General features: G+C 41.0%; 1 protein-coding gene across 1 annotated transcript in view; it reads left to right on the top strand.

Annotated features, from left to right (window-relative positions):
* The window catches only part of LOC141107667 (cytochrome P450 2C16-like), a 68123-nt gene extending 44129 nt beyond the window's left edge, over positions 1-23994 (top strand). The window contains exons 6-9 of the mRNA XM_073598564.1: positions 4309-4450; positions 6078-6265; positions 10061-10202; positions 22392-23994. Coding sequence (XP_073454665.1) covers positions 4309-4450; positions 6078-6265; positions 10061-10202; positions 22392-22573 — 654 coding nt within the window. The 3' untranslated portion in view covers positions 22574-23994. The remainder of the gene's footprint in view (positions 1-4308; positions 4451-6077; positions 6266-10060; positions 10203-22391) is intronic.
* The last annotated feature ends 2722 nt before the right edge of the window (positions 23995-26716 follow it).

Raw genomic sequence — 26716 nt, 5'->3', positions numbered from 1 at the left:
AAACAAATAAAATTAGACATTCTATCTGCCAATAGAACTTAACCAAAAAGTGCATTCTATGCATCCAAAAATATAGAAAATATACCAAATTAAATCATTATTATTCAACCAAAAAATAAAAGCCTCATGCATGTGTCCCGCTTCTTAATATAGGGGGTCAATAATGCCAAGAGTTGGTGAAAGCAGGGGTCCGTCATCCGGAGATAATTCCGAAAAACATCTGGATTATTCTCCTGGAGCTCCCGCAGCAAAGGCATATGATATAATTGGTCACGATTAATAAAGCAACCAATTTTTGGTCCAAGAACTCCTCCTCCTCCTGTTCCTGGACGTGGGTCAAAGCAATAACTCCAAGGCCAATAATAAATAATACGTTATCTCCTCCGATTCTGCAACATGGCTGGTTGACAAACGGCCGTTCAGAAACGAACTGAAAAGTGCAAAATGAAAAGCGAGAATCAACACCAAACTTCTAATAACACAAAATTAGCAGAAGGAGTCCAAAGGGTGGCGCTAAAGAGCTGGAAAAAAACATAGTACGTCACTACGTTTGTATTCCTTGCCATTTGTATGCAAGACAAGTTTGGGTCAACGCCCTTCGGACAAAAGTCCACGGTTTTGTTGGCCAACAATCCGATCATGTGTACGAGGCTTTAGAGTTTTTAAGAAGGGGTATTTAAATCCCCTGAAATGCATTGATCTGTTTAATGTTATATCTTTTGGGCAGGAAGTAAAGGAAAATATTTCAATGGGACACAGAGAGCAAATGTAACCTGAAATAGATTCTAACTGTAACTAAAAAAAAGTTTTACATTTAAATGTACTTTTAATAAACCTATTTATAAAAGTCTTGTATTCTAATATATGTATGTGATTAATACAAAAATATAATTCAGTATATGAAGTCTGTTTTCATTTTACATCACTGCCAGGGTGACCCCCGTCCCTTTGTGTAATTTAGCAGTGGGAAAAGTAGAGCTGTCATTCAGCCAAGCTGCTGAAGTAAACAAAGGGGTGGAGTCACCAGGCAATCCCATCCCCTTATGACTTCATGCATGTACAATGCCGTCATAAACGTGAGGTCACCCCATGATGCCACCAAGTGACCCCACATCTTTGTTTACTTCAGCTGAATGACAGCCCCACTTTTCTTGGCACTAAAGTAAACAAAGGGGTGGCGTCACCCGGTGACATCACACTTATGACATCATTGTCCATACATGTTGTCATAAGGGTGCTTGGCCACCCAGTGACATCATCAGGTGACCCCTGCCCTTTGTTTACTTTAGCGGCAGGGAGAGCCGGCAATCCCTTTCAGCGCCGTTAAGCGTCGGATTTCGCAGGTGTCTGGGTTTTTTCTTTTTTGGTGCGGGTTGGTGGCCATCATTCATCGTGACTGATGTGGACCTCCATCGCTGGAGGTCGTGATGGATGATGGATCTACATCGGGGGACATTTTTTTTATAGTAAAATAAACTAAATAATAATAAAAAAACTGTGCTATGTGTTTATTTGCACTAGTCATTTTTTTTAATGAGTAGGTCACCCCCTCGCACCCCACAACCACCGGGCAAGGGTTGTGGGGAAGAGGCCCTTGTCCTCATCAACATGTACCCCCCCCCCCCACTGTTGAGGGCATGTGGCCTGGTAAGGTTCAGGGGTGCATGCTTGTCTCCAACCTTTCCTGACCTGCTCAGATAAGGGTCTGGTTATGATTCTGATGTGGACCTCACGCCTTTTTTTTTTTTTTTTTTTTGTCACTTTTGGCTCTTTTGTTTACATTCTGCTGCAAGAGTTTGTTTTTGTTTTCCCTGGTGTCCATTTAATTAAAAAGAGTTTTTGTTTAACCCCTTCATTTCAAAAACTTTTGCCAAGCTTTGTACAGGGTGATATTTGTCTTATAATAAATTAAACATATCACTGCATAAAATATTACTTTTTTATCTAACACAAGTTGTTTAAAACAAATACTGCCCAGACTGGAAAAAATATATATTTTTGACATTTTATGACTTTTTTTTGTTCTTATAATCCATAGAATGCAGAAAATGTCTGTGCAGGACACCATCCAAAAGAAAGCCTTGCTTCTCCTGTTATAATATTATAGGACATATTTATAAAACAGTGAATGTGACATTCAACAAGGTGAATTCAGGTGAATTGTTCCCTGTAAGTTAAATCACATGCACATCAGTAGTGAATGTCAGGTAATGTCATATTCACTGCTTTCTAAACATACCTATATATTTGTTACCTCAACATTTTTAATAATGACAAATTTATTGCTGAATAAATAGGCACATAGCTGAAATTTTAACATTTCCTTAGGGCAGGCATGTCCAAAGTCCGGCCCGTGGGCCAATTGAGGCCCCCCGGGAATTTTTGTAAAATCTATCTCTTATGGCCCCAGACCCCTGGGATTTCTGTATCTCTCAACGCCGACGCCGCGGGACTGCACGTCCTCAGTCGGCGTTCGCATGATCTCTTGGACGCCGTGGGAACTGCACATACTTAGTTGCCATTCTCGCAATCTCTTGGACGCCACGGGAACTGCACGTCCTCAGTCGCCGTTCTCACGATCTCTTGGATGCCGTGGGACTGCACGTTCTAAGTCGGCGTTCTCGCAAACTCTCGGATTTCCGGGATTTGGTGCATTCCTTCTCCCTGCGCTGTGTCTTCGCCACACACAGCCACAAAGGCAAGAAAATTCTTGTTGGGCAGTGTATTAGTGTATCGGATGAACACACTTAGACCAAAACATCTCACATGATCCCTTCCCCTTCTGGTCAATTTCTAAAAGTGACATGTGCTATAATCCGTAGAGAAAAAAAGGGGAAAAGTAATATATAAATAAATGAATTAAACAAAATGAAATATATCACACGTGACATGCAGCTTGTGACAATGATATCATAAACCTTAAAAATGATAAAAAATATTATGTGATCACACATAAGTATTATAATGGGTGATAATTAAACAGTCTGTATAAATGGTGTTGTGGTCACTTTGTAATGGAAATGCTGTTTAAACCAGCCGTGATGTGTGCCCAGTGCACCATAAAGTGAGAAACAACAGTCTCTGTGAAATTTCCAGGTGTATCCCTTTAAACCAAGGCAGGTGTATTCCACTTGTGTCTGCTGCTATATTGTGGTAACCGAGTGCTTGTTTGATCTCCCTAACCAGAGATCCATCTGATCCGTACTGCCGCACAGTGGCACACACTATGACTGCACATTACCCTTGAAGGGGATAAAAAGCTGGTGAGTGTCTGCATGATCACAGCACGAGACACAAGCACTCTTTATCATTTATCATTTTTAAGGTTTATGATATCATTGTCACAAGCTGCATGTGATATATTTCATTTTGTTTAATTCATTTATTTATATATTACTTTTCCCCTTTTTTTCTCTACGGATTATAGCACATGTCACTTTAACACCTTTTTCGTGTTTACAGTTACTTATTGGGGAAGTTTGTTTTTAGTAATAGGATTTAGGACGGCGCCACACTCACCCCTCATTTTCACATTTATCCTTTCGCTCACTCCACTTCGGTGGAGATAGCGTGCATGAGGGCAGCAGTCCAATATTTAGTTTCTTACCTAATTCCGTTGCGCGGATTTCCCATTTAATTTTTGCAATTTCTAAAAGGGCTACTGTAAATAAGAGAAGGAAAGTTGACAGTGAGGGCCACCGCTTCCAGGACAGATGGAAAGTATAAATAATATCACATTAGTGCAGGCAAGTTTTTTTCCAATTGAGATGAATACATTGTAAAATCTCAGTTAATGTCAGTTGGTCTAAATCAGTTATAAATATATTTGGACACAACATGTATACCTATGTTATGTTCCTGTTCATATTTTATGAACTTAAAAGTTGACAGACAACCTTTATTACCAATAAAATGTAATGTACTTTACAATGTTCCTGATATATATTTCAGCTTCGTGGATTTCTTTTTCATCTGGCCTTCAGATATATAAGACAGAGTGATTTAATACCTGTTTAGATTTGTCATACATGTGAAGAAATTAAAAGTATGCCGTTTGCAATAAATTTTGCGTAAAATAGTTAATTTGCATTTATTTTAATGGTTCAAAGAATGTCAGACAAAATGGTCGGCCCTCACATATGTTCACTTCATCAAATCTGGCCCTCTTTAAAAAAAGCTTGGACACCCCAGGTCTAGAGTATACTGGTGCGAGAGCTAAAGTGGTTAATAAAGACATGTGAATCCAGAAATTTGTCCAGCTCTTAACTTTCATTTTTTTACATCTAACTTTCCTTCTTAATTCTTTAGGAAAAAGATGTGTCACAAACTGAATTTCACATGGAAGGCATTGTGAATAGCACATTTGATTTGTTTGCTGCTGGTACAGAAACCGTCAGCACAACGTTGTGTTACGGACTGTTGATTCTTCTCAAACACGCAGATGTTGAAGGTTTGTGGTGTTCTTCATTAATTTAAATAACTAACAAAAAAACACAAAACTAAAAAAAATTGTCAAATATGAATTTATTTTTTTCCAAACAATTATTTATTGGAACAAACTTTTTTTTAACCAAGATTACAAAGCAGTACATTGAATAACAGAGTATAGATATTACCTTTAAGGAGTACGTAAGGATGTAGTATGGCAGAGATGCCCATCCTAAAGGATGGATCAAGGAAAAATATCCTGAGGAAGAGCTAAATTAGACTGTATGATGTGTTAGGATTTCAGTTTCTTGAAGCGAGACCATTATGAGGCGAAAATAAAGCTTGGGTTGTCCAGTCTTTCTATGTTTCCTTCTTGCTAGGACCTTCAGAGAAGATCAATCTAGAAGAGAGGGTTGATGTACAGTGTGTCTGGGAGCCTATTAAGGAAAATCAGGGTACTGCCAGGAAAGAAGGGAAAGAGATTTGGGGATTTGAAGAATATGGAAGTGGAAAGGGTGGGGAGGAGGAATGTGTTAGGTATGTGGGGAGGGAAGGTAGTGAAAAAATGTGGGAAAGAGGGAAGGGTGGAATAAGGCATCTCAGGGAACTAAGGGTAACAAGATGTAAGGAGCATGAAACAAGGTAATGAAGGGATGGGAATGCGGAGGGAAGATATTGCAAGGAACCACCCTGTACACCCAAGCAAGCATTTAGCCAGTGTTCATTTCCAGATTTTGTGTTGTGTACAGCCACGTGTGGCAATTAAGAAATATTTTAAATTAAGGTTTGGAATTCTGCTTTTGAGCCAGTGGGTAGAGTTTTAGATTCTTTTGCTATTTCTTTAATGTAAAACCCCATGATTGTAGAACTTAATAGCTCAAAATAACATTTAAAAACACAAGTATACAACAAATCCTGCCCTAACATATGTAATCATGGTGGCATTGGTGTGTGGCCCATTTATTCCCTTTGACACAGGCTAAGATAGTAAGTTCAGGCATTTATACTAGCTATATTACTATATTACTATTTCTTTACTAACAGGGAACTACATTCATTCAGTCTAGAAACATTTAGTTCTCATATCATAAAACATTAGACAATCACTATAGCAAATTTAGTGAGTTCACACCACATCGATCAACCACATCCACTGGTAAGCTAACAGAGGATTCAGCTACAGTCCCATCTTAGCCACACCCCCTCTGACGTGTTTCACCCAGATTGGGCTTATTTGAAAGAGGTAAGGTCAAGGGGTGTGGCTACGATGTGGGGACTGTAGCTGAAGCCTCTGTTAGCTTAGCAGCAGATTGGTTTATCTACGTGGTGTGTATCCCCCCAATTTTGCTATTGTGATCATTTCATAGAGTGAGACCCACTGTGAGAGGAGAACTGACAGAAGAATGAAATGGAGGCATTTGTACGGCGCTATTTTTTACATGTTGTCACAGTAAAAACATTAGATAAGCCATATTAGCAAATTGGCCTTTTTAATGTTTGTGTAATTATAGACTACTATAACTCTTTAGACTTTTTAATTTTTAAACTTTTAAAAATGATTTCAGAAGTGTCAGTGGCACAAATCAACCCATCAAAATTAACAATAATTTGGCTTTATATCATCTGCCATTTGGCTTTTATCTTTGCAGAACGCATCCACAAAGAGATAGATCATGTCATTGGACGGAACCGGGCTCCTTGTATTGAAGATCGGTCTCATATGCCATATTTGGATGCTGTGATCCATGAGATTCAAAGATTCATTGACCTCATCCCAATGGGAATCCCACACAAAGTGACTCGTGACGTGCACTTCCGAGATTTCATCATTCCAAAGGTGAAACGACCCTTCCTGACTAATGACACCACAAAGCAACTTATTCACTCCTTGATTATTTCCCGCCTTGACTACTGCAACTCTCTCCTTAATGGCCTACCCTTACGCAGGCTATCCCCCCTCAGTCTATTATGAATGCTGCTGCTAGACTAATACACCTCACTAATCAATCTGTGACTGCTGCCCCTCTCTGCCAATCCCTTCACTGGCTTCCCCTACCCCAATGTATACAATTCAAAATGCTAACCACAACATACAAGGCCATCCACAACATGGCCCCCAACTACATCACCAACCTCATCTGCAAATATCGCCCAAATCGTCCCCTCCGCTCCTCCCAGGACCTCCTGCTTTCTAGCTCCCTTGTTACCTCCTCTCATGGTTGCCTTCAGGACTTCTTCAGAGCCTCTCCCATCCTCTGGAATACCCTGGCTCGGTATATCCAATCAGCCCCTAACCTGTCCACCTTTAGGAGATCCCTGAAATCTCACTTATTCAGGGAAGCATATCCCACACCCACCTAACTGCCCCCGAGCCACCCCCCCATCAAATCATTCCCTGCATCTATTACCTTTTGTACCACCACCCCCTCCCTTTAGAATGTAAGCTCTACGAGCAGGGCCCTCCTGTCCCTTCTGTTTTGAACTGTACTGTAATTGTGCTGTCTCCCTCTACATTGTAAAGCGCTGCATAAACTGTTGGCGCTATATAAATCGTGAATAATAATAATAATAATGTGCTTTCCTGGTTTTTGGCTAGTTTAATAAGGCAGAGAAAAAGCAAGGATAATATGCAAAGTGCAGTAATTCATAACAACCAGTAATGCCATGTACACACGACCAGACTTTTCGTCTGACTGAACTCCGAAGGACTTTTCGACGGAGTTCCAACTAAACGGACTTGCCTACACACAATCACACCAAAGTCCGATCGTTTTGAATATGATGACGTACGACCAGACCAGAATAAGGAAGTTCATAGCCAGTAGCCAATAGCTGCCCTTGCGTCCTTTTTTGTCCGTTGGACTAGCATACAGAAGAACAGATTTTTTGATCAGAGTCGCGTCCGTCGGAAAGATTTGAAACATGTTCTATTTCTAAAGTTCTTTTTATTTGGCTCTTTAGCATATATTTTTCAATATGATATTTTTTACCATCTTTTCCATTGTATTTTTTATATATATGTTCATAGCATGTACAGATATATTTGTATTTTTTCCGATGGGTGGGACCACACATCAGATCTTTATCATTCACACACTGACAAGCTATTCATCCACTCCATTCCTCCTTTTTTTCCACATTTTTTGGATCGTTTCTTTCACAGGGTATGTTTGCCCGTCCCCGGTCTCACATTTCCACAGTTCTTTTCTAGAACACTGTTTCCTTGTTTGTTTACACGAATGTCACATGTTATTGCGCCGCACAAACGTCAATACGGCATTACGACTGACGCCGGCTAGACGTATGACGTCACTTTGCATCGGCGCAGTACAGCCCCTTGGAAATGCCGGTTTGATGTTCAATGCCACTTTGCATCGGCGCAGTACAGCTTTCTCAACACGCCTCCCACCGAGTTGGAAGTGTTTACATCACTTCCTCCCGGCGCATACACCGGCGCACCACAGCATTTTGGAACGCAAGCTCCAGACGCTAATTGTAGACGTCACATCACTTCCTTTAGTACACTTTTATCATTCCTTCCACATATTTTATTATTATGTTTGCACAGTATAATATAGACATGGTGACATCCAAATATGACAGAGACGTGGATGTAATGTCCATCCCATTAAGAGGTACTTCCGGTACAGTACAGGCCCTATAGTGAGGCGTGGAACGCACTCCGAACGGCCATTTTGCCGAGTTACCGGAAGTAACATTGTTTACATGCCGTGCACATTGGGGAGTGGACTCTCAATGTGGTAATCACACTGTCTATATAAACCTTCCTGGCTGCAGTGGGGGGACCCCCCAGACGATGTCCAAGGGGACGAAGCACGTTGGTTAGGACCCCACTGCCGCCATTTTATTCACACAGCGCTGTTTTATCCATTTCCATGTGAGTGTATTTCTTTCTTTTTAATACATTTGGCATACATTTTACACTATGTGGCCCTCTTTTGTTCCTTCTTATCCAATGTAATCACTATGCATTCTGGCCATCACTGAGGGACCTACCGGTTCATCCACCATTCCAGGATCTTCTCCCAACCTCTCCAGGATCCTACCAGCTGTTTACCATTCAAGCTTGTTTGACCCAATTGAATGTATGTTTTTTTTCCGGTAAGCTCCCCTATTGTTGGTGGTGGTGTTCCTTTTATTCCAGATGTCACGTGCATATGTTTCAAGTATGAAGTCACATACCTAAGGACTTTAATTCCTTCACTTTGCACAAAGTCACATACCTACAGAGGACTATAACCAGTTTACCTTTGATGTTTCTTTCTTCTTTTTTTTGTTCTCTAATACTTTTTGCCAACCTGATGATGTAATGGTCTTCATTGTACTTATTATGTGGTTATTTCACTTTTCATATTAGTGCTACACTTATTTATCTATCTATTTCTAAAGTCCGACAGATTTTTCGACAGAAAAGGTCCGATTAATCCCACACACGATCGAATTGTCTGACGGATTTGTTCCGTCGGGCCAGTCCGGTCGAAAAGTCCGGTTGTGTGTACACAGCATTAGATTTTACTTTACTGAAGATACATCAATAAAAAGTTGATGATGAATGGTCTCTATTGGTTATTGCATTTTGCTCGTTATCCTTAATAAATAAACAAACTCATATAGACTAACTGAGCTCACATTTGGCTTTATCTAGGATGGCGCTTAGGGCCAAGATCAAATTTGTCTACCTGTTGTGAAATGCAAATAAATGCATACTGGTGACAATACAGTCATTAACTACATCTACATTTCTAAAAGCCTAGAGGAACCTTTAATACAAAAGATAAACCATGCCGCTTTATATTCTGTCATAATCAGGCTTAAACATTACTATTATGATCTCTTTGTATATAAAATAACTGTTTTATCAAAGAGGATCTTTACTGTTGAAAACCAAAAAAAAGTCTTAAATTTTTTTTTTTAAGTCAGTAGCTACAAATACTGTCTTCACCAGGTGGATTCTTCACAGGTCTTTGGAATCCCGATGCCAGCATGTTTACTAAGGGAAGCCTGCTGTGACTTCTTTTACAGATGGCTTCACACTGTGCATGCGCGAACCGCACTGTGCTGTATAAATGGTCCTGCAGCCTCCTGGGCTTGTGACACGTCCCAGAAGGTTGCAAGTGGGGAGAGAGGGGTGAGAACTTCCGCTCTGACTGCCTAGGCAGACTGCCTAGTGGGAGCAGGTACATGTCAAAACTAGGCACCTGTTTCCCGCCCCCAAAAAATAAAAAAAATCCTTCAAAAGTGGGAGAGGAGGGGGCAAGTAGGTGTTAAAGCGGATCTTCCCTTTAGGGTGAAGTTCCGCTTTAAGTTTTCCACTTATTTTATGGACACAAAATTTCTTGACATAAATCATTATGATCCCGAAAATATTTAAATGAGATACATACTGGCCTAGCCTAAATCCCACTAAATGAATAAAACAAAACAAGAACAAACCAGTATTTGTCTTGCTGGTATCCAGTATGAAGTATGCAGGTGTCTGAACACAATCATCGATAGCAAACCTTTAGTATGAATATGGGTGTGATTATAAACAGTAGTTCTCAATCTTCAGAACAAACGTTGAGGCAACAACTGACCTTATGTAATGTATATCATAATTCTTCTTTCCTAGGACACCACTGTATATACCATGCTCGGCTCTGTTCTCCAAGACCCCAAGCAGTTTAAATACCCCAAAGAGTTTAATCCCGGACATTTCTTGGATGAAAATGGGAAGTTCCGTAGGAACGATGGATACATGCCCTTCTCTTCAGGTATGCATCACTATATAGGTTCAACATACCTACATGTGTGCCATATGCAGTACTACACACCTACTATTACCTGTATCATTGCACTTTGCAGATAATGTGATGGCTCCTAGGATGCATAAATGTTCTGAGAATTCAGGAATTAGTGCAAGGATGGAAATGGCATTCAATTTTAAACAACCAGGCAACAGGGGCTTCCACTGACATCATGCAAAAAAAAGAAAGCTTCAGGCTTTTGGCTTTGGCTTCTAGATTTGTTTGGCATTGATGACACCTTTGCAATGGTGTCAGTTTGTTGGATTGAGCACCCAACAGCCAAATCTTTCATATTATGTATTACATACTGTATATCATGGGTAGCAATTGATTTAGAGTTTTTAGTAATCCCTGGGAGGAGGGAACCAGATGACAAGAACAAATCCAGGGCAGAGCATGGAATCTAAGCACAGTGCGGACATACTGAAGAGCAGGTACTAAATTTGAGGAGATAGAAAATATGTGTATACTGTCTTGACAACTGATGGTAAATAGCTTTCACTATGGTGCTGGATCTTTTTTTTTTTCTTTTTATCATTAAATTTTCATTTTTATTTAATTTTATGGTGCTGGATCTTACAGCACTAGGTTTTTATCAGAGCCGCGAATGGTACGGATAAACTTTGCAGCAGGAATACTCCCTGTATGTAACCCACCAGATTGCCTAGCTTGACTAATGCAGACAGGCAGACAGGAATAGACAGAGTTTTAGGACATAGTTGATATAAAAGGACAGACAGAGTTATAACCAGTAGCAACAGTATACACATCAGTGGCGACTGGTGCTCAAAATTTTTTGGGGGGGCGCAAACAAACTTAAAAATTCTGAAAAAAAAAACCATCAATTGCAGCCTCACAGTGCCATCCAACGCAGCCACTGTGCCCATCCAACGCAGCCACTGTGCCCCTCAATTGCCGCCACTGTGCCCATCAATTGCTGCCACTGTGCCCATCAAACGCAGTCACTGTGCCATATCAAATGCTCCCACTGTGCCATCAAATGCTGCCAATGTGCCCCATCAAATACAGCTACTGTGCCCATCTTATGCAGCCACTTTGGCCATCTTATGCAGCCACTGTGCCTATCTTATGCTGCCACTGTGCCCCATAAAATGCTGCCAATGTGCCCCATCAAATACAGCTACTGTGCCCATCTTATGCAGCCACTGTGCCCCATCAAATGCAGCCTCACTGTGTCCCATCAAATGCAGCCTCACTGTGCCCCATCCAATGCAGCCACTGTGCCATCCAACACAGCCACTGTGCCATCCAACACAGCCACTGTGCCCATCCAACGCAGCCACTGTGCCCATCAATTGCCACCACTGTGCCATCAAACACAGCCACTGTGCCATATCAAATGCTCCCACTGTGCCATGAAATGCTGCCACTGTGCCATGAAATGCTGCCAATGTGCCCCATCAAATATGGCTACTGTGCCCATCTTATGCAGCCACTGTGCCCCATCAAATGCTGCCAATGTGCCCCATCAAATACAGCTACTGTGCCCATCTTATGCAGCCACTGTGCCCCATCAAATGCAGCCTCACTGTACCCCATCAAATGCAGCCTCACTGTGCCCCATAAAATGCAGCCTCACTGTGCCCCATCAAACGCAGCCACTGTGCCATCAAACGCAGCCACTGAGCCCATCAATTGCCGCCACTGTACCATCAAACACAGCCACTGTGCCAAACGCCGCTACTGTGCCCATCAATTGCCGCCACTATGCCCATCAATTGCCGCCACTGTGCCCATCAAACGCAGCCACTGTGCCCATCAAACGCAGCCACTGTGCCATATCAAATGCTCCCACTGTGCCATCAAATGCTGCCACTGTGCCATCAAATGCTGCTACTGTGCCCCATCAAATACAGCTACTGTGCCCATCATATGCAACCACTGTGCCCATCTTATGCAGCCACTGTGCCCCTTCAAATGCAGCCTCACTGTGCCCCATTAAATGCAGCCAGTGGGCCCCATCAACCACAGCCACTGTGCCCCATCAAACACACCCACTGTGCCCCATAAAATGCAGCCACTGTGCCCCATCAAATGCAGCCACTGTGCCATATCAAATGCTCCCACTGTGCCATCAAATGCTGCCACTGTGCCATCAAATACAGCTACTGTGCCCATCTTATGCAGCCACTGTGCCCCATCAAATACAGCCTCTCTGTGCCCATAAAATGCAGCCTCACTATGCCCCATCAAATGCAGCCTCACTGTGCCCCATCAAATGCAGCCTCACTGTGCCCCATCAAACGCAGCCACTGTGCCCATCAATTGCCGCCACTGTGCCATCAAACACAGCCACTGTGCCCATCAAACGTAGCCACTGTGCCATATCAAATGCTCTCACTGTGCCATGAAATGCTGCCACTGTGCCATGAAATGCTGCCAATGTGCCCCATCAAATACAGCTACTGTGCCCATCTTATGCAGCCACTGTGCCCATCTTATGCAGCCACTGTGCCCCATCAAATGCTGCCAATGTGCCCCATCAAATACAGCTACTGTGCTCATCTTATGCAGCCACTGTGTCCCATCAAATGCAGCCTCACTGTGCCCCATCTAATGCAGCATCGCTGTGTCTGATCTAATGCAGCCTTACTGTGTCCCATGTAATGCAGCCTCACTGTGCCCCATCAAATGCAGCCCTGAGCCTCACTTACTTACCTTACAGACAACTCCGCTCGCGCCGTGCATTCCATGGAGCTGCCAATGTCACTTCCGGGTTCCCTGGAACAGGAAACCTGGAAGTAACCTCTTCATTTGAACAAAGCAGCTCCCGCCCGTAGTGATACTACGGGCGGAAGCTGCTTGGCACTTTGGATTGTGCCACAAAGCAGGTCAAAAGCCTGCAAACGAAGCTCCTCGTCTGCAATCTCATGATTGCATTGACATGGCGCTTCCCATAGTGCACTGTGTCCGGCGCCCGAACACAGTGCACTTAAAGAATTTTTTTTTCTATTTTTTAGGGCGTATGGGTGAACAATGTAAATTACGGCTGTAGTTGTGCTGCTCGGGTGCTGCAGCGTACTTTTGTCCATAGACATGCATTACAAAAAACGTCATACGCAACTATATGTGCACAGACATGTTTTTTCAAAACATAAAATTTTATACGTTAAAAAAAAATAAATAAAAAAATACACATGCACAAGTAAACTCAGCAGCAAAGCAACCCTTACTGCTCATATTTAGCACTGCCTGTGTGTGACAGTCACTGTGTATAAAAATCTCCTCCTTGATTACTGTTGTTTGCCCTTAAACCAAAAATGGAACAAAACTAGTACAATGTGTGTAGCCAGGTTGAGCTATAATCAATCCCTTCCTCCAGAGCTCTTTATTAAGTGTTCTTGCATAGCAAGACCACTTACTGTTATCTCACATATATATTATTAAGTGTTCTTGCATAGCAAGACCACTTACTGTTATCTCACATATATATTATTCTTATTATTATAGCCAAATTTACCACCCTAACTCCTCCCACAGTTTTTACACTACATAGACAAGTAATATACCGAAACGTGCGGATTGTTCCCGAATGGTGTGCTATTACTTTGTGGAACGTTTCGCCGAATGGTTCACGAAATATCGTCGTTTTTGCGGCGAAATTGGTCCCATAGGAATGAATGGGGAAACTAGAGTGGGAGATGACAAAAGCTGGAAAATCAGAACATGATTTCTAAACTGCCGCCACTCCCTCATTTTCAAGCCCACCTACACAAATCTTATATCAAAACGTTCAGCTATCCCTGCTGCCACTAAACATGTCCACGGCTAAGCCATAGTCCTGATAGTTTTCACAATATGACCATTTGTTTGCAACTCACGCCGTCCATTGACATTCATTGAAACTACACTCTAGCCCCCTCCAAATTTGAAGGGCAATTTCTAAACTGCGACCGTGCCTTCATTTTTAATATTTCAGAGACATACTATACATCAAAATCTAGGTCTGGGTCTTGTGATTCTCACAATATAAAGATCTTCGCTGTAGGATGTATAGTTTTTAAAATACGGCCATTTGTTTAGAGGTCATTTCAGGAAATTTTAGCCATTAATCAGAGTGTACTGTTAGTGTTTGTTTTGTTGCCATGGTTACCAAAGCTTCTGTTATACACAGGGGGGGAAGGTGGCTGGAGCATCTCAGCTGATTACAGAGCCCGGGGGAGGGGACAGACACACCATGTACTGATTTATAATAGAGGAATATGATGGGGCAGTTTTGATGGGGTAATTCTGATGGGGCAGTTTTGATGAAGTAGTATTTGGGAAGCATAAACAGGGCATGAGCGTTGCTAGGAAACAGTGGTTGTAAACACAAGATGCTGAGACACCCCAAATGCATGTGACTTCATCTGCTAGACTTGATAATGCTTGTAGACTCCTCCCACAGTTTTCACACTACAGAGACAAATAATATACCGAAACGTGCGGATTGTTCCCGATTGGTGTGTTATTACTTTGTGGAATGTTTTGCCGAATGGTCCACGAAATGACGTTTTTGCGGCGAAATTGGTCCCATAGGAATGAATGGCGAAATGTTCAAAACTAGAGTGGGAAGTGACAAAAGCTGACAACCCCATGATCAGCCAAAACATTATGACCACCCCATGATCAGCCAAAACATTATGACCGCCCCATGTAAAAAAAAAAATATTTTTGAAAAAAAAAAAATTTTTGAAAAAAGTAAAAAAATAATTTTTGAAAAAAAAAATATTTTTGAAAAAAAAAAAATTATTTTTGAAAAAAAAAAATATTTTTGAAAAAAAAAATTTCTTTTAAAAAAAAGATTATTTTTGAAAAAAAAATATATTTGAAAAAAAAAAATATTTTTGAAAAAAAAAATTATTTTTGAAAAAAAAAATTACTTTAAAAAAAATAATAATTTCGAAAAAAAAATTATTTTTGAAATAAAAAAAATTCATTTTTGAAAAAAAAAATTACCTTTGAAAAAAAAAATTACTTTTGAAAAAAAAATCATTTTTGAAGAAAAAAAAATCATTTTTGATTAAAAAAAATTCATTTTTGAAAAAAAAAATTACTTTTGAAAAAAATGTTCAGCTCTTTCAGCGAATGATGGAACTTTTTTATTACTATTTATACTTTTTAAAATATTAAGCTTTTTAACACTTTTCACAGTTACTCAAGCCACTCCACCCCACCCAGTTACTCCGCCCACTCCAGTTGTAGAGGCAAGAACACTTTCACAATTTCCCCAGAAATTGTACCTTTTCTAGTATTCTTATTATTATTATAGCCAAATTTACCACCCTAACTCCTCCCACAGTTTTTACACTACATAGACAAGTAATATACCGAAACGTGCGGATTGTTCCCGAATGGTGTGCTATTACTTTGTGGAACGTTTCGCCAAATGGTTCACGAAATATCGTAGTTTTTGCGGCGAAATTGGTCCCATAGGAATGAATGGGGAAACTAGAGTGGGAGATGGCAAAAGCTGGAAAATCAGAACATGATTTCTAAACTGCCGCCACTCCCTCATTTTCAAGCCCACCTACACAAATCTTATATCAAAACGTTCAGCTATCCCTGCTGCCACTAAACATGTCCACGGCTAAGCCATAGTCCTGATAGTTTTTACAATATGACCATTTGTTTGCAACTCACGCCGTCCATTGACATTCATTGAAACTACACTCTAGCCCCTTCAAATTTGAAGGGCAATTTCTAAACTGCGACCGTGCCTTCATTTTTAATATTTCAGAGACATACTATTTATCAAAACCTAGGTCTGGGTCTTGTGATTCTCACAATATAAAGATCTTCGCTGTAGGATGTATAGTTTTTAAAATACGGCCATTTGTTTAGAGGTAATTTCAGGAAATTTTAGCCATTAATCAGAGTGTACTGTGTTTGATTTGTTGCCATGGTTACCAAAGCTTCTGTTATACACAGGGGGGTAGGTGGCTGGAGCATCTCAGCTCTGATTACAGAGCCCGGGGGAGGGGACAGACACACCATGTACTGATTTATAATAGAGGAATATGATGGGGCAGTTTTGATGGGGCAATTCTGATGGGGCAGTTTTGATGGGGCAATTCTGATGGGGCAGTTTTGATGGTGGCAATATGATGGGGCAGTTTTGATAGGACAATTCTGATGGGGCAGTTTTGATGGCAGTTTTTGAAAAAAAAATTATTTTTGAAAAAAAAAATTTCGTTTAAAAAAAAAAAAATCATTTTTGAAAAAAAAAATCATTTTTGAAAAAAAATTCATTTTTGAAAAAAATGTTCAGCTCTTTCAGCTAATGATGGGACTTCAACTTTTTTACTACTATTTATACTTTTTAAAATATTAAGCTTTTTAACACTTTTCACAATTACTCAAGCCACTCCATCCAGTTACTCCGCCCACTCCAGTTGTAGAGGCAAGAACACTTTTCACAATTTCCCCAGAAATTGTAGCTTTTCTAGTTCTTATTATTATAGCCAAATTTACCACCCTAACTCCTCCCACAGTTTTTACACTACATAGACAAGTAATATACCGAAACGTGCGGATTGTTCCCGAATGGTGTGCTATTACTTTGTGGAACGTTTCGCCGAATGGTTCACGAAATATCGTCGTTTTTGCGGCGAAATTGGTCCCATAGGAATGAATGGGGAAACTAGAGTGGGAGATGACAAAAGCTGGAAAATCAGAACATGATTTCTAAACTGCCGCCACTCCCTCATTTTCAAGCCCACCTACACAAATCTTATATCAAAACGTTCAGCTATCCCTGCTGCCACTAAACATGTCCACGGCTAAGCCATAGTCCTGATAGTTTTCACAATATGACCATTTGTTTGCAACTCACGCCGTCCATTGACATTCATTGAAACTACACTCTAGCCCCCTCCAAATTTGAAGGGCAATTTCTAAACTGCGACTGTGCCTTCATTTTTAATATTTCAGAGACATACTATACATCAAAATCTAGGTCTGGGTCTTGTGATTCTCACAATATAAAGATCTTCGCTGTAGGATGTATAGTTTTTAAAATACGGCCATTTGTTTAGAGGTCATTTCAGGAAATTTTAGCCATTAATCAGAGTGTACTGTTAGTGTTTGTTTTGTTGCCATGGTTACCAAAGCTTCTGTTATACACAGGGGGGGAAGGTGGCTGGAGCATCTCAGCTGATTACAGAGCCCGGGGGAGGGGACAGACACACCATGTACTGATTTATAATAGAGGAATATGATGGGGCAGTTTTGATGGGGTAATTCTGATGGGGCAGTTTTGATGAAGCAGTATTTGGGAAGCATAAACAGGGCATGAGCGTTGCTAGGAAACAGTGGTTGTAAACACAAGATGCTGAGACACTCCAAATGCATGTGACTTCATCTGCTAGACTTGATAATGCTTGTAGACTCCTCCCACAGTTTTCACACTACAGAGACAAATAATATACCGAAACGAGCGGATTGTTCCCGATTGGTGTGTTATTACTTTGTGGAATGTTTTGCCGAATGGTCCACGAAATGACGTTTTTGCGGCGAAATTGGTCCCATAGGAATGAATGGCGAAATGTTCAAAACTAGAGTGGGAAGTGACAAAAGCTGACAACCCCATGATCAGCCAAAACATTATGACCACCCCATGATCAGCCAAAACATTATGACCGCCCCATGTAAAAAAAAAAATATTTTTGAAAAAAAAAAGTAATTTTTGAAAAAAGTAAAAAAATAATTTTTGAAAAAAAAAAAATCATTTTTGAAAAAAAAAAAAATATATTTTTGAAAAAAAAAATATTTTTGAAAAAAAAATTACTTTTAAAAAAAAAATTATTTTTGAAAAAAAAATATATTTGAAAAAAAAAAATATTTTTGAAAAAAAAAAATTATTTTTGAAAAAAAAATGACTTTAAAAAAAATAATAATTTCGAAAAAAAAATTATTTTTGAAATAAAAAATTCATTTTTGAAAAAAAAATTACCTTTGAAAAAAAAAATTACTTTTGAAAAAAAAAATCATTTTTGAAGAAAAAAAAAATCATTTTTGATTAAAAAAAATTCATTTTTGAAAAAAAAAATTACTTTTGAAAAAAATGTTCAGCTCTTTCAGCGAATGATGGAACTTTTTTACTACTATTTATACTTTTTAAAATATTAAGCTTTTTAACACTTTTCACAGTTACTCAAGCCACTCCACCCCACCCAGTTACTCCGCCCACTCCAGTTGTAGAGGCAAGAACACTTTCACAATTTCCCCAGAAATTGTACCTTTTCTAGTTTACATTGTTTTTTCTCCCTGCTCTATCCTTCACCCACACAATCCCTTTTAATATACAGCAAACAGTGAAGCTGATCGGTCTCTGGTCCTGCCTGCACACACTGTCCTCTGTATGATGTGTCAGTCCGCTCCTCACCGTCCATCACACTTCAGTAGGCAGCTCCTCTATCCCCCGACTGGGAGCTGTACACTCACTCTGCTTCCTGGTCTGAGTCACGTGGTGTGCACAACATCAATCCCAGCATGCTCCGCTCCTCTCCTGCCCCATCCTCACTTGAACAAAGCAGCTCCCGCCCGTAGTAATACTTTTTTTTTGTGACTGCTGGGTGGGGGGGAGGCGGTCATGCGCCCCCTATGGACGGGCCGCCACTGATACACATACAGATAGGAAGGATCAGACACAAATGCCAATACAGGTCAGATCAGAAACAGAAGGCAAAGACAGTACAGATCAGGATAAACAAGACTGAAATGCCAAGCTGAAATTTAGGACTGGACAGATTTGTCCAGTTGAGACACAGCTGAAGAAAACCAACTAAATAGCCCAGACAGGGAACACACACCAGACTAGATATGATAATGTGAATACCCACCCAACGTGTATCATCCTTTATTGTCAAGGGACCAAAACAATTAAAGCAAGTATCATCATCTGCTACTGGATATTCAGTAGGCAAAGTTTCAAGAAGCTAAATATCCATTTCAAAAGTCCCTGACGGAAGTGGACATTTTTGTCTCGTAGACCATGTGCCAGTTCAGTGACATCCAGGCATGTACTGGCCATTGGGACTACCGGGAGTTTCCCGGTGGGCCGATGGCTCAGTGGGCCTGTCAGGCACAGTCCTGGAGCAGCTCCTCACTGACAGTGAGTGATCGTGATTTCACTCCTGTCACCAAGGAGCAGCTGCCTACACTTGCTGGAGAGATGATTAGACTTTCTGCTCCCTCCAGCCTGCAGGGGTAGATAGACAGCCGGCAAACTTCCCTTCCTCTCTCCCCTAATCACTTATCACTTATCACATGACTGGAGAGAAGAACGAGAAGCTGCCTTCAGAGTACACATGAGAGGGGAAGGAGAGGGGGACACTCTGATTTAAGGGGGTGCTGATGGGCCCACTCTAATGTAAGGGAGTACTGATAGGTACACTCTGATGTAAGGGGGTGCTGATAGGGACAATCTGATGTAAATGGGTGCTAATGGGGACACTCTGATGTAAGGGGGTGCTGATGGGGACACTCAAAATTAAAGTGGGCTGGTCTGGATGAATTCCAGGGCAACATTTGTGTCCCAGTCCAGCCCTGGTGACATCACTTAAAGCTCAATAGGTACAACATTTCTGTACATCCTTTGATTCAGATAATAGCAACTTACTTTAGATAGCTTTTCAAAAACGTAATTTCTTTGTGACCAGTTGCCTTTGATCCTTGAAAGATTCTAAGCTTCTGTTTCAAAATGTGGAATTAAGCTAAAAAGAGCAAGTGCAAAAATAAAATATGTTCATTAAGCTCTTAAAGCGGAGTTCCACACAAAAATGGAGGAGGGGGGTGCAGATACCTGTCTAAGACAGGTATTTGCACCCACTTCCGGCATAGACTCCCATGGGAGTCTATGCCTCTTCCTGTCCCCACCGTGCTGTCTCCTGGGAACAAACAGCTCCCAGGAGAGAGTGGGGACCACTCGGGACGCGCAGCGCGACTCGCGCATGCGCAGTAGGGAACAGGGAAGTGAAGCCGCAACGCTTCACTTCCTGATTCCCTCACCTAGGATGGCGGCAGCAGCTGCCGAGAACCGAGCGGGTTCTCGGCGTCCCCTGCCGACATCGCTGGACCCTGGGACAGGTAAGTGGCCATGTATTAAAAGTCAGCAGCTGCAGTATTTGTAGCTGCTGGCTTTTAATATTTTTATTTTTTGGCGGTGTGGGTGAACCCCCGCTTTAACACTGCCTCCTTGGTGGTCCTTTAGGTGGGATTTAATGCCTGGGAGATGGCTCGGTTTCTGTATCATGTGACCGCTGTGGTTGGCTCTCACACCAGTCACATGATTGAGAGCCCATACTGCTGGCTCCTGATCAGAATCCTTGACCAAGAGCTGTCACTGACACACAACTTCTTCCTCTTCTTCACAACAGCTTAGTGTTAAAGCCCACCTTTCATGCTGCCACGTATATGTGTTACATGGTCAGCAAGAGGTTAATATAACATTGCACCCAAAACAGTTTTTTTGAATGCCACTGGGATTAACCAACCAAAGTGACCCAAGTACTCAAATTAAATCTCCCTGCTTAAACATTTCCTTCTGTGCCCTTAACCCATTGATTTTTCCCTATATTTATTATGTAGGCTAAAGCAAAAATTCAGCAACAGTGGTAAGGCCAGCATCACTATTAACCATTCCTGTGTAGTACAGAGGGTTGATTTCACTGAAGTGCAATTTAAAACTGGACTTTTCTGGAGCCATATTAGATCCATGGGCACTCATATGTAAAACCGACTTTTATTTTTGCATCCATTTGTAACAGGGACTTCATGGTTGGCTCTCTTTGGCATCAAGAGCACAAGTCCCTACTCCTGCTCCAGTCCTGCTAGAACACTGTCCCTTCTGCTGAGGCCAAACCATCCACCATCTTTGCCACATAACATTCCTCCACATAACATTCCTGGCCATAGACCTTTATATCCCCCAGGGAGGAATGTCTACACAAGAAATAGTTTGCTGCACTTTACTGACAGTATTCAGGAATCGGCATTACATTCCCATCATAAAAACATACATTCTGGAGTCACTTGACATTACATAGTCAATCACATTTAGCAGACAGTCTGGAGTAGTCAAAAGTAAAAGCATGAGCAGCACCTCAGCAGCTATCTTTCTTATGCCGCGTACACACGAGCGGAATGTCCGTCGGAAAAATCTTGGATGGTTTTTCCGACGAAATTCCGCTCAAACTTGGCTTCCATACACACGGTCACACAAAAGTTCGCTGAACTTTCGACCATCAAGAACGCGGTGACTTACAACACTACGACGAGCCGAGAAAATGAAGTTCAATGCTTCCGAGCATGCGTCGAATTGTTTCCAAGCATGCGTAGGAATTTCCAATCGTGTGTATGCGGCATTACAGTCTCTCCTTCACCCAGCCTCACACAGGGATCTCCGACCTGGCCTAAAAGGTCTTTTGCAATCACCCCTTACCCCCACCTCTGTAAGAGACAGAAAATCTACAGCCAGCTCCTCCTGAGTACAGGCCTACTCCACTGACCTCCTACCCTGTTCAGGGCCTATGTCTAGTGGCTACATCTTCATAGGTGTGGGGTGTTCAGCTCCCATGCCCCGAGACTAACTGTGCCATTCCTTCCCTGACATAGATGGGTGCTGCCTCACCCCTGACATCACTGTAGGAGGGGCTACCTAAAAGGGGCCTAGCACCTGATGACTTTACTTATTGCAACAAGACACTACTCTGGTACAGAGCCACCTAGTGGCAAAGTAGCTAACTACACCTACCTACACATTTACATCAGATTACCTCCAATCAGTCATGTTTACGTTCGAGGAAAAATGCAGACGCAGACCTTTTCCATTTTAATTTTTTTCTTGGATTAGTACTCAAAGGTCATCAGATGTAAATTGATACAAATGTGATTGCCTGCAGACATAAATGGAGTTTTCAATCAGGTCAACCTGAAAATTCAATGGGCGGGATTCATCAGACTGTCCATTTGAACGGGACCTAATCCAACTAATCTGCTTCTATCCACGCAGTGCACTTGGTGAATAAAGGATGCTTTTCGATTTCTTGGTAGAGATTACTGCATTTTCCATGTTGTTCCGTGTTTCACTACACTTGCACTAAATGTCATGAGTAGTTGTCATTTAGCCATTTATAATTCTCTTTCACTTTACAGGGAAGCGGATCTGTTTGGGCGAAGGTCTTGCAAAAATGGAGCTCTTCCTATTTTTTGCTACAATTTTACAGAACTTCACCTTGAGATCCCCGGTAGACCCACAAGACCTAGACCTTACACCACAAATGAGTGGATTCGGAAACATCCCACATCCCTATGAACTGTGTTTCATCCCACGCTAATTAATAGGACTATGGAACTTTATATTGTACTTGTTATTTTGGGGGCTCAAACAGGAAATGCTCCCTAATAGAGTGGAATTAACATAAAGTGTTTTATATATATACAGTATCTCACAAAAGAGAGTACACCCCTCACATTTTTTAAAATATTTTATTATATCTTTTCATGTGACAGCACTGAAGAAATGAAACTTAGCTACAATGTAAAGTAGTGAGTGGACAGCTTGTAAAACTGTACATTTGCTGTCCCCTCAAAATAACTCAACACACAGCCATTAATGTCTAAACCGCTGGCAACAAAAGTGAGTACATAAGTACTCAGCCCAATTCAGCTAGGGATTTTGCAGCTGTGGTGGCAGCTCTGCACATGCTCAGTTTTAAGTGAGTTTCTATGCTGAGCATTTCCTTCCTATCACATCTGAGCAGCCCATCTGACTCAGTGTTGCTAACCTGCCAGACTGAAATTTACTGGCACAGCCACGTTTTTACTGGCATTTCCAAGTTACAAAATTACAGTTGCAAATTTCAGTATTTAGGCCACAAACAAATCCAAAATGCAATTGACAAGGTAATTTAAGGTAGATATTAAGGCAAAAAACATATTTCTTTTTTTTTTTTTTTTTATCGATATGGTAAATAGGTTAGGGACAGGAGGCAAGAAAATTAGAATGGACAGGCACAAACATATGAAACTGATTCTCACAGTGACACTAACAGCACAGATAATGATGACACCTCCCCGACACGACTCGTTCCTTCCTGAGTCATAGTCTCTCTCCACGCCAGGTGATCCCTTTAGTCCACTCCAATCCAAACAACACTGACAGTCCCACTCCCGACTTGCTCCCATCACGCAGACACGCACACGTGGTTCCGGCCGCTCCACTCTGCTCCTTTGCACCATGACATCACGATACACCCAGGCACCATCAGACTCATCTCCTGAACACACTGTAGCAGGCACTCGGATGGTCTCAGCCGGCTCCGGCCCGGAACTGCACGTGCACAGTTCTGAGCCAAGTGTCACAGCCATATTTTTTACTGGCAACTTTTCCTGTCACTGGTATTTACTGGCAGGAGAAAAGTGCCTGTTTGTAACTGGCTGCAGAAAAAAATACTGATAGTTGGCAACACTGAGGTGACTATAGAGTCACACAGCGTATACACAGTGGTAAATGACAGCCAACTCCCTCCCTCCTCCTCCATGCCCGCTAACCAGCTAAACACAACGGGGGTTGGATATTACATATAGATTGTTGGAGGCTTCACCTCCCTCTTATTCTAAGACACAGGCTGGAGGGGTGTGACTCAGCCTGTGACTGACAGAAAATCACTCATACCATGTTATTGCCAAAAAATAATAAAGATTTGATTTCAAATATATATTTGTATGACAATAAAAAACTGTTTATTGATATTCATTATTTATTTTTTCTCTGTATTCCAAAGGCTGTTTTTTTTTGAACATGTGACCAGCAGCAGGAGGACTAGAGACTCCTCCTGCTTATGTTTCCCTGCAGACAGGCACAGGGAAAGAGCTGTGTCATGTGACAGATGTATATCAATAAGAAAAAGGCACTTAGATTTTTTTTTAATTAAAATAATTACACATACAGGAATATATGGGACAATGTGAACTAAACAATGTGTGTATTTAGTATCATTTTAAGTCACAAATATCTGGATAACTAGTCTGCGCTGTGGTGAAAAGATGGTCACTAGCAAAAAAGAAGGTTCATATTACAGTCATTAGGGAAAGTAGAAAAAGGTCCAGTCATCCACAGCATCACAGTCCTTCTACAGATGGAAGCATCACCCAGTGGAAGAGTGTGAATATATAGCCTGAAAAGCCCTCAAAGGAAAAAACACTCCACCATGTACTGTAAGGTAGAAGGCTTACCAGATCGTTCTGAGTCAGGTTAAGGTGGTCAAAACAAGCTCAATGCACGTGTAGTAACACCAGTAGACACCTCAAATGCTATGGCAGATGGTCCCAGCTTCAAATACGTTCTCTCGTTCAATATTTTTATTAAGGTTTACATGAGATATACATAACAATCTGTAGGCTTATACATGGGAGACCGTCAAATCATGAATAATAAAAAAATGAGCATATAGGTCACTGTATGTTCAACAGGAATTATATCTGAAAATAAGACTTATAGTAATATAGATTCACTTAAATAGCCAACATTAGAACCCCAAAAACGTTTGGTGTATTTAATGAAACATGCCTCCAGACCACCCATCCACCCCTGATGGGCACAAACTGTGGATGGGTGAGAGCAAAGCTGTATAAATCGGGAATATTTACACCAAAATCATTTTAAATATTGCAAAAGACACAAGGGGGTCTAGGTATTCCAATCATAGATTACACATGCCATTTATATTAGATCAACAATATAAGAATAAAGAGAAATATCAGAGAAAATAAAAAAAAGACAGTGCTTGTCAATTTCAAAATATAAAACCATATGTGTAAGAAGAAGAAGAGAGAAAGAGGGAAGAAAGAAAGACAAGGAAGGGTCTTCCATGGTGATAGTGCGGCCCACACCCAACAAATGCATATCAATATATATATATATATATATATATATATATATATATATATATATATATATATATATAAAGGAATTATTGCGGCAACAACAATGAATGAAGATGAAAATGTTTAACCCAAGGTTTCCAAATTTTGTTGAATTTACCGATATTATCATTTTCTATGGCCGTCATTTTGGCAAATAGAAGGGCCTTCAACATCCTATGTTTGGCTTCAGCCACAATTAAGGTGGGAGATTTCCAAGCCTTGGCTATAGTTTGTTTGGCTGCGGTTGTAAGATAATGAGGAGTTGAAATTGAGTATGAGTAAGTGCAGCTGGTTTAAGATTTAGGAGGGCCACAGCTGGGTCTGGGAGTATAGAGATTTCCAAGGCTTTAGAAACCATATCAAATATCTTTCCCCAGAAATCTTGGGTTACCGGACATTACCACTAAATATGGAAATGCGTACCTAGTGAGGAACATCCTCGAAAAAATTTTCTGGGTATGCTGGGATAAATTTCGCAATCCTTGATGGTACCAAATACCAATGTGCCATGACTTTGAAATTGGTTTCTAATGCATAACAATTTGGGGAAGAAGTTTTGGTGGCCAACCAAATATTGGACGAGTCATCTTCGTCAAATGTACGATTCAAATTATGCGACCATTTAGCAATATACTAGAAAAATGAGTCGTTAGGTATAGCGGTGAGATGTTGATATAGGAGTGAAATCAGTCCTCTAATATGTGGGTCACTCTTGCAAATACGTTCAAATTGTGACATTTGATTAAGAATTGAACCTGTACTAATGAGAGGTGTATAAAAATTCTTGATTTGCAAATAACGAAAAGATTCAGTCCTAGGAAGCCCAAAAGTTTCACAAAGTGTAGGGAGCGTATGAAAATCAGTAGAAGATGTCAATTTGTGTAGCCGGGTCAAATTCGTAGTTGACCATGCTGCAAAAGAGTTCAGAAATTTCCAGGCAGGGTAGAAAGCTGGATTCTTGAGGAACGAAAGGAGGGGATTATGTGGTGATTGAAGATTATGAGAAATTTTAAATTTGTCCCAATTAGCCAAGGAATGTTTAGTAATGGGATTGGAAAGGCCGGCTCTATCTTTGGTTTGAAGCCATAGCAGATTAGCCACAGAAATGGGGTCACTGTCAATGGATTCGGCAGACACCCATGAGGGGATTTCTCTAGTAGAATGATATTTAGGGAGCTGTGATAATTGAGCCGCATAATAATAGGAAGAAAAATTCAGCACGCCCAGCCCTCCTTTATTTTTAGGAAGATAAAGTGTTGCAAGAGGTACGGGGTTTGGTAGGTCCCCATATAAATGATATAACCCTTCTTTGTACTAGTCTTAAGAAATATGATGGCATTGAATAGGTAGTACTCTAAATAAATACAGAAATTTCTGAGGTATTGTCATCTTTATAGCATTAATTCGCCCTAACCACGACAAGGGGAGAGAAGACCACTGTTTCATTAGTCCGGAGATTTGTTTCAATAATGGAAGGTAGTTTGCTGTAAAGAGATCTGTCAAGGAGTTTGTAAGTTGGACTCCTAAATATAAAAGTTGGTGAGATACCCACT

Source organism: Aquarana catesbeiana, linkage group LG09, assembly GCF_042186555.1.
Source record: "Aquarana catesbeiana isolate 2022-GZ linkage group LG09, ASM4218655v1, whole genome shotgun sequence".
Classification (NCBI taxonomy): domain Eukaryota; kingdom Metazoa; phylum Chordata; class Amphibia; order Anura; family Ranidae; genus Aquarana; species Aquarana catesbeiana.
This window is presented reverse-complemented; position numbering and strand designations above follow the sequence as displayed.